The 12,725-nt window shown below is 40.5% G+C and overlaps 1 protein-coding gene across 8 annotated transcripts in view; it reads left to right on the top strand.

Annotated features, from left to right (window-relative positions):
* The window catches only part of THSD4 (thrombospondin type 1 domain containing 4), a 286,352-nt gene that overhangs the window by 61,161 nt on the left and 212,466 nt on the right, over positions 1–12,725 (top strand). For all 8 annotated transcript variants that reach the window (XM_048955750.1, XM_048955751.1, XM_048955755.1 and 5 more), the window contains one exon: positions 4,418–4,857. In XM_048955750.1, the coding sequence (XP_048811707.1) occupies positions 4,418–4,857 (440 nt within the window). The remainder of the gene's footprint in view (positions 1–4,417; positions 4,858–12,725) is intronic.

Below are 12,725 nucleotides of genomic sequence, written 5' to 3'. Positions count from 1 at the left end.
TAAGATGATGAATTAAAATCAACTCAGAAAAATGCACAGGATCAAATTTTACTCTGATACTGATTCATATTGGAGGAGATACATTTTTTTCTGTAAAGATTCTGTAGTCTTGAAGGACAGTACAGCAGTGCAGGATTATCATTTTCATAAAGAGGAATGTTATCAAAGCTGAGATTGTATTATTCAAATGATGTATTTGTCACTATTACAGTTCATGTTCCTCACAGAGGAAAACAAAAGGTGAATTCTGGTCCTCTGGATTTGCAGCTTAAGAGACTGACCATTAGGAGAAAGGCAACAATTGACAATTCCTACTTTTCTTTAATCATTAGAAGTTCTGTGTTGGAAACACAGCAAAAGGGCTAAATAGATCTTTAAAGGCAATTTGAATGAGAGTAGAATAGAGGCCTGGACAGCCCAAGTAAAGGAGGGGTTTTATGGGTTATGCAGAAAATGAGGCTTAAAAGCAAGGAGGGCAACGCTGACTAAAACTAGAGAAGAGCTGGACCCTTTCTGGATGGAGATGGAGAAAGTCAAGGAAGATAATGGTGGTGGCTGCTCTAGAGAATATTGAGTGGCAAAGGATAGCTTAATATAAAATCTAAGATCTCTTTTTGGCCACGAGGTTTGTGTTGCCTATCAAGTTTTACAAAGCCTCAGTGTCTGCAGTCATGTGGCTTACCTTTCTTTTCCATGATTGTCACGGATGTGCGATCCTCGCTGTTCTATAGATACCATAATAAAACCTTTACTTGAAAAGCTTTTAGAAAGAAAGAGCAATCATCAGAATTTTCAGTCTCCATGTTTTAAGTGTTGGGATATTAAACAGTAGAACAGGATCAGCCCATCTGATTGTATCTAGTGGTGTGTGTAGGTATATACCTAACTTCTTTTTTCCTCCAGTGGGCTTATTCACATTCAGATCAGACACATGTTTTAGTGGTGTGCTGGAATGGGGCATCAGTGACTGCATCAGTAGCAATCCTGCTGTATGAAATGAGCTCCAAATTTTTCAAATTAGTGGATGTTAGGGGAAAAACATAGTTAGGGATGTTGGGGATCACCTAATCTGAAACTAAACAATGCGCTGGTTTGCTGGATGAGGCATTGATGTTCAGTGTGACTACTGCACGTGTAATGCCTCTTCTTTATGTTAGAATTCTGGTTTCCTGTCATGCAGGTTAATGACCAAGGCAGTTCCTAGAAATACAGAAGCAGGGCTGACACCCTGTGCCAGGGCTCTTCATCATATCGCACTGCTGCAAGCATGTGTATGTTTGTAAAGTTTGGGTTTTCATTGTGCAATGATCTTTATGGTGATAATTTCTAAATTAAAGAGATTTAATTGATAGGAGTTAGTGCAAACGTAGAAATTGCAAGCGTTTGCATACCTTAAAGGTTGTTTAAGTTCTTCACTGCTGTACCCAGTGACAGTTACTACTTCTACTTAGAAACATTGTCCTACCAAATGATTGAAGAATGTACAGGAAAGAAAGGACTGTAATAATGGCATGAAAATAAGGGGAAAAATACATTGAATTAATAGAGCGAAATCCCTGGTGGCTGATTAACTTGTAGTCAACAGACATCTTTCTGATGGCGCTTGCAGTTGGAATGACTATTAGGTCACCTGAAGAAGGAACCACAGGAGCTACAGGAAAGTCAATGAGACAACGTAATTTTTTTCTCCCTATTGCAGTTTGTGTTTCTTTTAAAGAATTTGCTTTTGTGATTTAACTCTGCAAAGAAATTTCACTTTTACCCTCACTTGTCACAGCAAGGGCTTAAACTCTTCAGAAGCTGTGCTGTTCAGTGGGTTGTTTTTAAAGGGAGAGTGGATTTAAGAGTCAGCAATCTCAGGCTGTGGTACTTCTGAAGTATTCTGGAATACTTTAGCTGTCTCCCTTAGCTACCTGTAATTTCTTGGCTATACCCTAGGGCAGTGTGAGAATTCATTACCGGCTGCAATGTAACCTGCTAATCAGAGGACCAAAGCACAGGAAGTGACCTGTGAGGCCGGGCTGGAGCGGCTGTGGCTTGGTTGTTCCTGCTGGAGGTTTGGGCTGGCCTCCAATGCAGGGTACCAGGGTCTGCTCAGGTTCTATGCTTCATTTGCCTTTCTGCTAAGAAGTTCTTCCTGCTATCCAATTTGGAGCACCACTGCTGAAATTTAAACCCACTGTTCCTTGTCATAAATGTTATAGAACAATTTGCTGCTAAGAGAAAATAAACAGGTTTTGTTTTTGTTTTTGTTTTTTTGTTTGTCTGATTTAAACTGTTTGGAAGACTTATTGTGAGAAGAGAAACATGACTTGTCTGGAAGCACCGGGCTATTGGTTTTATGCTGTATTTGTATTACAGCTTTATTAATATGTAATGTACATATAAACTGTGAATATTCAGTGACAAAATCATAAACGGAAGAAACTAAGCTTTTCTAGTTGGTTATATTGTGAGCCAACGATGTTCTGCTATTGGATATAAATGCAAATATAACAGCCAGAAACCAGGCCCTTGTTGCATGTTATTCATAATCTTGACATTATGTGGTTACTAGGTTGTACAGGCTATTGGATTTAAAAGACTCGTGCCAAGTGGGGTACCCACGGAAAAACATAAATTAAATACAGAGACATCTGCTTCTGTTTTCATATAATATTGGTGAAATAGAGAACATATCACACTAATGCAGATGCTTTATATTATTCACAAGTTATAATTAAATGCAGTTTTTTCTGTGGTTGGTGATGAAAGAGTGAGAGCAACCTCAGAGTGGGGAAATGTTTCAGATTATGTAGACCGCAACTGACTCCTACACAGCAGCACCACAAACCCTCACTGCCTTGGCTTTGCTTATGATAATGGCGCATTCAGCAAACCACATTCCACCCAAGCCTGCCATGTTTATAGCTTGCTTATCAGTAGTTTGTGCAGGCTGGCACTTCAGGTAGAGCCTTCACGTGTTATCTGTGCCTGCAGGCCAAGTATGTAGATGTTAATCTTCTAGTACTGTGCAGCAGTGTTTGAGCCAAAATTATTAATGGAAGTTATATATTTAGGAGGTCGTTCTTCAATGCAGGGAGAAGTGACATACAGAGAGAAATGGCTGATTTTCCAGAGGTTATTTTGAGATAGTTAAACACTTGAGTAGGGCTGTATAGTTAGCTGTGGTTAGTGCTTTTTTTTGTCTGATAATTGAAATGATGGGTATGTGTGCTTTTTGGCACAAAGATTTGGAATATAAGTAAACTGCCGAAGGATGCTCATTTAAGGGAATGCTCTACACTTTAGTAATCTTGAGAATCACACTTTTGAAGCCTGCTTTCAATACTTGTGATTCAACCAGCTGGAGAAGGGAAACAACAGAACTGTGCATTTAATGCAAAATGACTGAGGCTGTCAGGAGTTCTTGGTGCATCTGGTCCCACTCCTGCCCCAGCAGGGCCACCTATAGCAGGGTGCCCAGGCCTGTGCCCAGGAAGCTTTTGGAGATCTCCAAGGAGAGGACTCCACAGCATCTGGGCAACCTGTGCCCTGCTCTGTCACCCGCACAGCACAGAAATGCTTTCTGGTGTGCAGACGGAACCTCCTGTGTTCCACTTTGATCCCATTGCCCCTTGCCCTGGCTCTGGGCACCACTGGAAAGAGCCTGGCTCTATTCTTATTCCTAATAGTTCATTCCTGTATCCAGAACAAAAAGCTCTTCTTTTGGGGGCTTTTCTTTGTTTCCCTTTCCCTATGCTGCTGCATGGTGAGCATGGCTAAGTAGAACACTTGAGACGAGCAATTTGTCTTGTCTGTCTTTGTATTGAATTTGATAGGAATTTCTGTGAATGTAGGGGTGTACTTACCTTGCTAAATAAATATTTTCCTTGAAGTATTCTTGAAAGAGCATTAATATCAGAGGTGGAATGGGAGTGGTTTAAGAGTTAACTATTGCAGCATTTTTGGCTGATTGGCAATCGGTTTATTCTCTTACGTTTTAGTTTTCCTAAAAAGTTTCATGAGGTGGCACTTCCTGAAATATTATTGCAGTTTGAGATTTCCAGCAGCAATTTCCATTGTTCAGATGTCAGAATGGGAGAGAGCAGTCAGTATTTGTTACCTGAGTTGTCACCAGAAGTTAATAGTGTAACGGTTTTCAGTTTCCAAGCTTCATGCAGTGTTTTCCAATGCTGAGGACTAAAAAGAATCTGTTTCAATCCAGCTAGTCCAAAACCAAACAACTTTTCATCCAAGTGGGTGATAGCTGTAGACCGGAGCTAGAAGAATAGGCAGCTGATGCATAACTCAAGTCACACAGTAGTTCAGTTCCACTGTGTGACTTCGGAGTGAATGGCTTAGAAAAGGACTTTAGCATCACCTTCATCACCTTTGTATTGTAGTGTGAGCTCTTGTCAATCTGTTGTATCTACAGGTTCCCCAGAGGATAGAAGAGCAAAGAGATGCATCTGAAGATAGCGGTGCGGGAATCCCAGGCATGTGGGGCAGCTGGGGCCCCTGGTCTGCCTGTTCCAGGAGCTGCAGCGGCGGTGTGATGGAGCAAACGAGGCCGTGCCTCCCGGCGTACTACCGTGAAAGGGGCTACCAGAGGCCGGGGCGGCCATATGCGGCCTCGGAGAGAACTCTTGCTCACCAGAGCTCCCGCCATCAGGACTCACTGTCTGCTTACCCAGGCCACGTCATTTCTGCCATCCGTACATCTGTGCCGCTTCACAGGAATGAAGAGCAGCTCCGGGCCGGCCTGCGGGCTTCTGCTGCTTCTGAAGGCCATAACAACAGCCACATGAGCCGAGGAGCTCCCAGAGGCAGCCGGCACTCTCAGTCCCAGAGGCATCACCCCAAGGCAGAAAAGAGGTACAGTGTCTATGCACGTGTTTTATTCTTGCTATGAGTGATATACCTGAAGAATGGCCTATCCGACAAGAACCAGTATTTTTTAATAGATGGTAAAAGCCAGCTTTAATCTTTAATAATGTGTACTGTCTTCTGTGGAAGGCATTATTTCTGAGGTGATGATACCCAAGAAAGTACAGTCATAATAGTTCTGTAACTGCCCTGGGCAGATTTTATTCACCTTTGAAATTTGCTTCATAATTTACTGTGATATTTTTATCTTTTTTTTGATGTTCCCGTCTTCTCCATAATGAGAACAATCTTAACAAGTAACAGCTTGGAATCTTGATTTCAATGGTCATTCTGGTATCAATTGATTGAAAAAAATATTTATGAAACTTTTGGTGAAGAATGAGTACCGTCTTTTCACTTTTTCTGATCAAAACTGGATTTGTTTTCCTTTTATTCCCTTTTTTTTCAGAGTTTTATTTATGCACTTCATATTTTCTCTTTTCCCTTCTTTTGTTTTCTAGCTTTTAGCAAAATTTCCTGTCTGGAACAAACAAAAAAAAAAAGATGGATTTTTTAAACACATAAATTATTTTAAACATTGTGTGTATCAGTTTTGCACTATTTGCTGTTCAGCTTTTAAGGCTAGATGGAACTGTGCTGTTACAATTATTTTCAACAACCTCTCCTTTCTGGAAAAACACTTATTAGAAACCAGTCTGGCATTTGCTATGGCTAAAACTGTTAGCTTTTATCTTCCTATCTATCAGTGAAAAGAGGACAGATGCATTTCCATTTTGGAAATTGAGGAGAGCAGGCATGGAAGATCCTGTGGGAGGGGATGTTCCCAAAAGTTATGTATTCTGTATTTCTTCCCTCAGATTATGTGTTCCAGCAGGTGGGAGTTCTCTGGTTATTCTCCTCTCAGCCCTCTTTTGGAAAACACATGGGGTGATTTTTTTTGTTAGATTTTTTCATTTTTTATGTCTCTTTTTTTCCTATATTCTTCTTTAAGACTGTTAGGTGAAGCAGTCAACCATAATTCCTTTCCCCTTTTTAAAGATATCTGACTGGCCCAGGCCAAGAAAGGAAACATAACCCTGAGGCAGTGTTCCAGCCTGCCTCAAATAGGACAGCATCACTCTCTTACTTCTGATGATATAGACATCCTCAGCCCTTGCAAGAATATTTGAAATTAGAAATTAAGCTCTTTTCCTTCTGTTTGTCTCAATAAAGAAAAATTTCAGAGTGGGACCAGATGTTCAGATGTTGTTCGTCCTACGTGTTAGCCATTTCCTTTATTCACTTTTTCTTTCTTGCTTTCAAACCGGTGCAGATGGATGGCCTAGAAGTTCTGAGTGTAACTGTAATATTGCTGATTGTAATGCTATTGATCTTCTTATGAAAGCACAATGGGTGCCAGAGGTAGGCTTCTCTGGGCGGTATTAACAGGACTGAATTGAGACAAAAGTCGTATTTTATTTTTTTCTGTTTTCCTACTGAACCATTTAGCATAATGGACTTCTGTTCTCAGCTGTGCAGTGTAGCAGATACAGGTTGTAGTACATAGCTGAGTTATTACTCACGTTGGAAGCTTGGCCTTGCACCATCGGCTCAAAGTCATTCAAAGCCAGTTTGCTCCAGCCCTTGGCGCTTCCAGTATCCAAGGAAATCCCAGCTGGCCTGGCCTCTGCAGCAGACCTGCTGCCAGGCTGCTGGCACAGCTAGGGCTCCTGTGTTGGGCTCTCCCTTGCGGCTCTGGTGGCCTCTGCAGGCCAGGAGAGACTGGAACAGTTTGAAATAACTGCAACAGTTATGGCTGGAAAATGAGGGCGAGGAGCAGAAAGCAATTTTTTCTGCTTGCAGAAGTGAAGCGATGTTATTTCTTTGCCTTGCAATATGAAATACTGAAATGATTGTAGTATGTGCTATGACTCCACTTTACTGTACGATGGAGGTCTTTGGTTTTGAAAATTCTTGTACTTTCCTAAGCACAGTGCAAGCTTCTGTACCACAGTAGACTTCCACCCCCACTGCCCTTTCACTGCCCCTTGGCAAAAGACCGTGGATTTAAGGTCAGCGTTTTAATCTTATTTGCGTAATAGGTTATTTCCATCTTGTATTAGGAGGGTCCCTGGTGGCTTTAATTCTGCTGTGTTGCATAACTTTCAGATTCTTTGGTGGTGACTGTAAAAACAGAATGAGAACAAAGATTTTTCTTGAAAATAAAATTATTAAAATGACAAACCTCTTCTTAATTTACAAAGTCCCAAGGATAATCCTTCCTCACAAAGGCAATTACTGGTCCTAGTGGTATAATAGAAAATGGATTTTGAAACATTAAGTTATTCTAGATATGGCTTTTATACTGTAGAACAGTGTTCAGTGTTCACTGAATGGGTAATAATGGAAAATGATGTCAGGCTATTGAAAATAAAATCTGTGCTTTCACAGTGTGTACACTGAGGGGAAACTTTTTGGGATGTTCCTATTTACTGTTTTGGACTTTCATATGAAGTTATCATTTTAGGAGATTTTCATAAAATAATAGAAGAGGGATGAGCATTTGTGACTGAGATAAGCTCACATTTGATGGTGTGGTAAGATGAAATGGGATTGCTTCCAAGACAAACACATTTTAACAGCAATAGCAGTCCTTCAGAGCGGCCAAATGTATGTGTGCCATTCAGCAACAAGTGGAAAAGTTATCTGCCTGTTTCCAGGTGAAGAACAGTTCCATTTATTTAGTAAAATTCAAAATATAATTCATGTATGATAAACTGTAAAGTACCTTGTCTATGAAGAAGGACATATACAGCTTTTGATAGCTAGTTCATTTATGCTTGTTAGGCTAGCAGCCAGGGCTCCCTAAAGCTCACATGTGAGGTACCTGCAATTAGGAGCATGATTTCTGAAGTTCACGTGCTCTCCTTGTCATCATTGTGCTGTAAATTGAGTTCTTGCATAAGTGAAATGTGTTAGGAAATTCTAGTTACAGGATGAGGGTGGTAACACAAAAAGAGGGAGCTCTTCTCAGCCTGGACGTGTTGGGTTCCCATTAGCAAAGTCTTGTTTATACTTCATCGAGATAAAATGTGTGGAGCATACTGTACTATAAGAACAAATGAGAACGAGAAGATAATGTGAAAATACAACTGCATTTTGACATCTTTAAAAAGAGGCACATATGGAAAAGTAATAAGGACATGCCAAAGGATAGCAAATGTTTTAAGAGAGAAAATGCATCTTGAAAGGAAATATCATCCATGGGCTCAGTTTTAGTACTTCTAAAGTATTGCATTTCCCAGTCTCTATTTTGGTGATAGAACTGTGGTTTTGTCTTCTTTCCACGTGCATACTGACTGCTTGGCTCTAGGCGGGACCTGTGCTGTGTGCTGCTCTCCCCCAGTCATCCGTCCCACACCCTCCCAGGACAGACTGAACTGTCAGCTGCTAAGCAGCATTAAAAATACTTGGATTAGACCAATAAGAGGTAACTGGACTTGCTTCCTCTTATTTTGTTTTTCAGCAGTCTCAGCTGGTGTTTACAGTTGCCACCTTTACTTTCCCTGCAAGTGGACTGTCATTATGGATAGACAGAACTTTGCATCCACATCTGTAAGCACTCAGGGTGCTTTGTGCTGGGTTTCACACCGGCACGCGTGGCTTGTACTAGCAGAAAGGAAAAACTACATTTATCACCAGAATAATGAAATAGGTAAAGCAGGCTTACATAAATAGTGTATGTTTAAAGAAATATATTAATAAGGAAAGGATTTCCCTAAAGCTCTTTTTATATTTGGAAGAGGAATGAGAGGAAAAATTTGCAGTGAGGAAATACTCCCAAAATCATCAACTTCTCACATGGCCATAGCTCTGTATTCTTTGTTCTGCTGCCAGCAGCTGACGTGAATGTCTCCTGTGCTAGGCTGTGCCCTGTATAGAGTCAGTGTGCATTTCTGGGTCTGTGAGCAATGGGAAGGAAGAGTGTATCATTAAATGCCTTTAAACATCTAAAACAGAGCTTCCTTTAGTAAGATATTTCTTTTGCCTCTTTTTGACCAGGCAAATATGCCTTATTCAGTTGTCAGGTTGAAAATTAGCCTCTAAAGGGACAATTCAGTTGTTGTTTCCTCAACCAATCCAAGCATCATTAGCTGCATGATCTGATGTAGTTTTTGTGATCTGTTCCAGTTGGCTCCAATTTGTAGAGGGGGACAGATGTAGACAGTCAGGTAGGAGGCAGGCAGTGTTTTCTCAAGTCCTCAGGCTTTCTACTCATTGATGTGGACATTTTTTTTTTTTTCTTTTTTTTCTTTTTTCATATTTGGAATAGAAACCTCTGCTCGAGTACTTAGCCATCCCTCCTTTTGTTATTTTCCTAATGGGAAGAAAACACGGTGCACTGTAGCCCAAGCATAACACTATTATAAAAGCGTGTAAGGGAAGACAGAGAGTCGATGGATTTGATCTATTCCTGAGAAGAAATTTTAAGAAAAATCTCATATCAGCAGTGATAATCAAAGAATTCTTTTTGGTAGCACTTGAGAGAATTTAAAACTGTATGAGAGAGATGTTTATTTTCCTTCTAAATAAAATTCCAAAGCATCTAATGGTGATAAAAACCTCCCTGAGAGGAACTTCCTGGCAGAATGAATAGCTAACTGAAGTCCTTCTGGCCTCAGATTGGCTTTGTGCTGTCCCATTGTCTGAGTGTTAATGCCCTGGTAAGCTCTGCATCTTCCTTTATTATTAATGAGTATCAATTTTTATTATGGTACTGTGAGCACACTTTGAATGGGATTACTGAAGGTAAAAACCTAACATGAGACTGTAACTGCAAGCCACCCTGGAAAATTTCTTCTTATGTGTGTTTCATCCTTTCCTGAAGTGGGATGACTGGAGGAGAGGTGGAGAAGTGGGGCCACTACATGTATACTCTCAAAGACATGACAATACATTTCTGCAGTGAATGACTGAGTGCTCAGAAGGGGATGGAAGTGCAGCAGAGCTCCTGTGGTTGTTATAACACATCTCAACAGGGTTATGTAGTCACTTGTGTCAGATTTCAGCTGCATAACCTGCTAATTACATGGCTTCATTATTCAATCAGACCTCAGAGTTAAGGGGCAGAACTAGCTCTGTTGCAGCATGGAAACACAGCTGAGATTATGCAGCACTGGCTGGGAGATCAGCAAAAGGCAGCGTAGGGTGACTGCACTGAGTGCATCGCTTCTGTGCTGAACTGGAGTATTAGCAAAGATCTCTGTGGGTGGAAGAATTAATTTATGGTAGACAGTGTGCATCTGCCATGTATTAATCCAAGATACAGTTTACCTAATAACCTTTTAAATTATCTGTATTGTACCAGGAAAAACCAACTTGGTTTGGGGAATTCTGTGGAGGGCTCGGCAATAGCAAATATCCAGAAATCACTTTGTGGTTACTGAAGTTACAAAGAATGTAAAACAAATTATTTAGTTACATTGTTTTAGTTACCTTGATAGTGAAAATCATTGTGAAAGGAATGCCTACACCATTTGAATTGTGACAAAATGTGTTGATGAAATGTGAATAATTTGGTGTAATGTTGCAAAAAAATTTGGAGATGATGGCTCTGCTTTCCAGTGTCTGATAGATTCCCGATGGGGATGATTTAACTCTCTTGTGACCAAACATTTGGCAAAGTTAACCGCTCACCACTTTAGGGCTGTTTTCCAGGTCAGTAAGCAGATAGGCATGCGTTTTCATAACATAAAGCAAAGTCAAAGGGCTTGCTTCTTTCATTCATGTTTAAGTGATTTTCTCCAGATTGATTTAAAGCGGGTGAAAAGTGAGTATCTGGAATGCAGAACTGCACACGGCCGTAGTGCTGTACTGAGAGGTGACACAGAGCGTGGTTTGATGTGCATCAACCTGGCTGTTGAGAGCTCTCCCTTCTGAGCAGATGGAAATACATTTCCCAGGACCAGTTTGTCATTCCTTTTCATTAAAAATGATAGTTGTGAGGGAATCTGCTAAAATGCTATGAGGTATAAACTTGATGGCAGTTATGACCAGGATAAGCCAGTGATGTAAGGCAGCCAAAAATACGTGGTGGACAGCCTTTTTAAAGTAAGCCTTACTGTGTGCTTAAGAACATTTAAATCACTGTACCTGTAGCTGCTGTGCAGTTTTTCCTCATCTCTAGTGAAACTAGTGGCTCAAGGATGTTACCTTAGGGAAGTTTCAAGAACTTTACCTTATTCCATGAATTATTATTGAGTGAGAGGTTGGTATCTGAAAATGCAGGAATTGCAGCCCCTTCGGGTTCATTTTAAGACATTGTTTCAACCAGAGGTCACGTCTTCTATGATGTTATCAGTAAGAGCTTTTGCTAATGTTCAAACTTGTAGTTTTTCATTTACAAGAGAAGTATTTTGATAGGCAAGTGGAAGGAAGTGCTGCAAAGTTAATGTAAAATGCATTCTTTATTCACTCTGATATCAGAAGAGAAAGAAAACAAGTTATGCTGCAGGTAGAAGTGAGCCAGGGAACCTCTGCATAGAGAACTATGGGATAAATGTAAGAAGGAAGGAAGTGATGAAAAAGGGGAAAAATGAGAAGGTATTTGTTTGGGAGAGAGGCTTTGTGAAGGGCAGTTTGGAGAGCAGGTGCAAGGAAATCAGTAATCTTGCTTGTGCATTTTAAAGATGCTGTGTGTCCTTGGATCAAAGAGGGTTTCCGTTCAGTACAGATAACCTGCCTGCCCACTGGCTCCGTAAGTACTTCTTTCTTAGTGAACCTCGAGAACACTTGAGGTTCAAAGCGTTGTTCTTAGTTCCTAAACTCAGAAGCGATGATAATGTGGTTATTTGCCTGTTGAGCGGCAGGTATGCTCAGAGCTACAGTTGGAAAAGGAAACTTCCTTTTTGGTGCTGTGAGGGCTGAGTTCTTGGTGAAGTCAGCTGACTTGTCCCTAACACGAGAGGGATTGTTAACAGACAAGAATACCAGCTAACAATAACTATTGTGAGATATGTTTCCTATAATCCTACACTAACAGCTCAAAGACTGATTTCTTGTACTTGTCTGGGCAAATGTATTTTTAAATTCAAGCTTATATTTAGGTTGGCTTAAGTTTAAAGGTATTCATCATTTTGGTTATCAAACTGCTAAACGGTTTGTCTGAACTATCAGGGAGGTGTGTATGTGGGAATTCTGCCCAAGAAGATTGCCAGATCTGCAGTAAACAGCTGTTATGCCTCTACTTGAGATGAATATAATAGATCAGAGATGTCTACTGGCTAAGTTTGACATGAAACACTTAGTGCTGCTGCTCACTTTTCAGCATATATTTTCTATTAAGCAGTAATTTGGCTTTAGATGACAATTCTGTTCTTAGTGGCATAATTTCCCTCTTTGTTTTTCTACATTAAAAGCTTTGTCAGAGTTGTTTAATGCTTAGGTCTTTCTCATAGTGGGCTTTCTGATTGTTTGTGTGAGAGATGTTGACAAATTGTGATTTTGTCAACAGATGTGATTGGTAAATTTAACATTGCTCCTGTGGCAACATCCGCTGCTACACTGAGAAAGATAAGCCTGTTGGTTTTTAGCATACTTGGACATGCATAGGTTTAGGGGAGTGCTGCTATCTTCTTGACCCACTTGTGACTTATGTTGTGATGCAAACAAACAAAAAGAACAAAACCATGAAGAGGGGCTTCCAAACCACGTTGTGGTGAGGAGTGTGTAATGTGGGTTATGAGAAGAAGGTAAGCAAAATGCAACTGTCAACTCAAAACAGCCAGTAAGCTGTCAGGGTTTGACTTAGTTCCATCTCCCACAGATAGATCAGAGCTGAGTTGAATTAGCATAAACCAAACAGTGTCAAGAAAGTT

Source organism: Lagopus muta, chromosome 10, assembly GCF_023343835.1.
Source record: "Lagopus muta isolate bLagMut1 chromosome 10, bLagMut1 primary, whole genome shotgun sequence".
NCBI classification, from domain to species: domain Eukaryota; kingdom Metazoa; phylum Chordata; class Aves; order Galliformes; family Phasianidae; genus Lagopus; species Lagopus muta.
The sequence above is the reverse complement of the archived record's forward strand: the minus strand, read 5'-3'. Positions and strand labels throughout refer to the sequence as shown.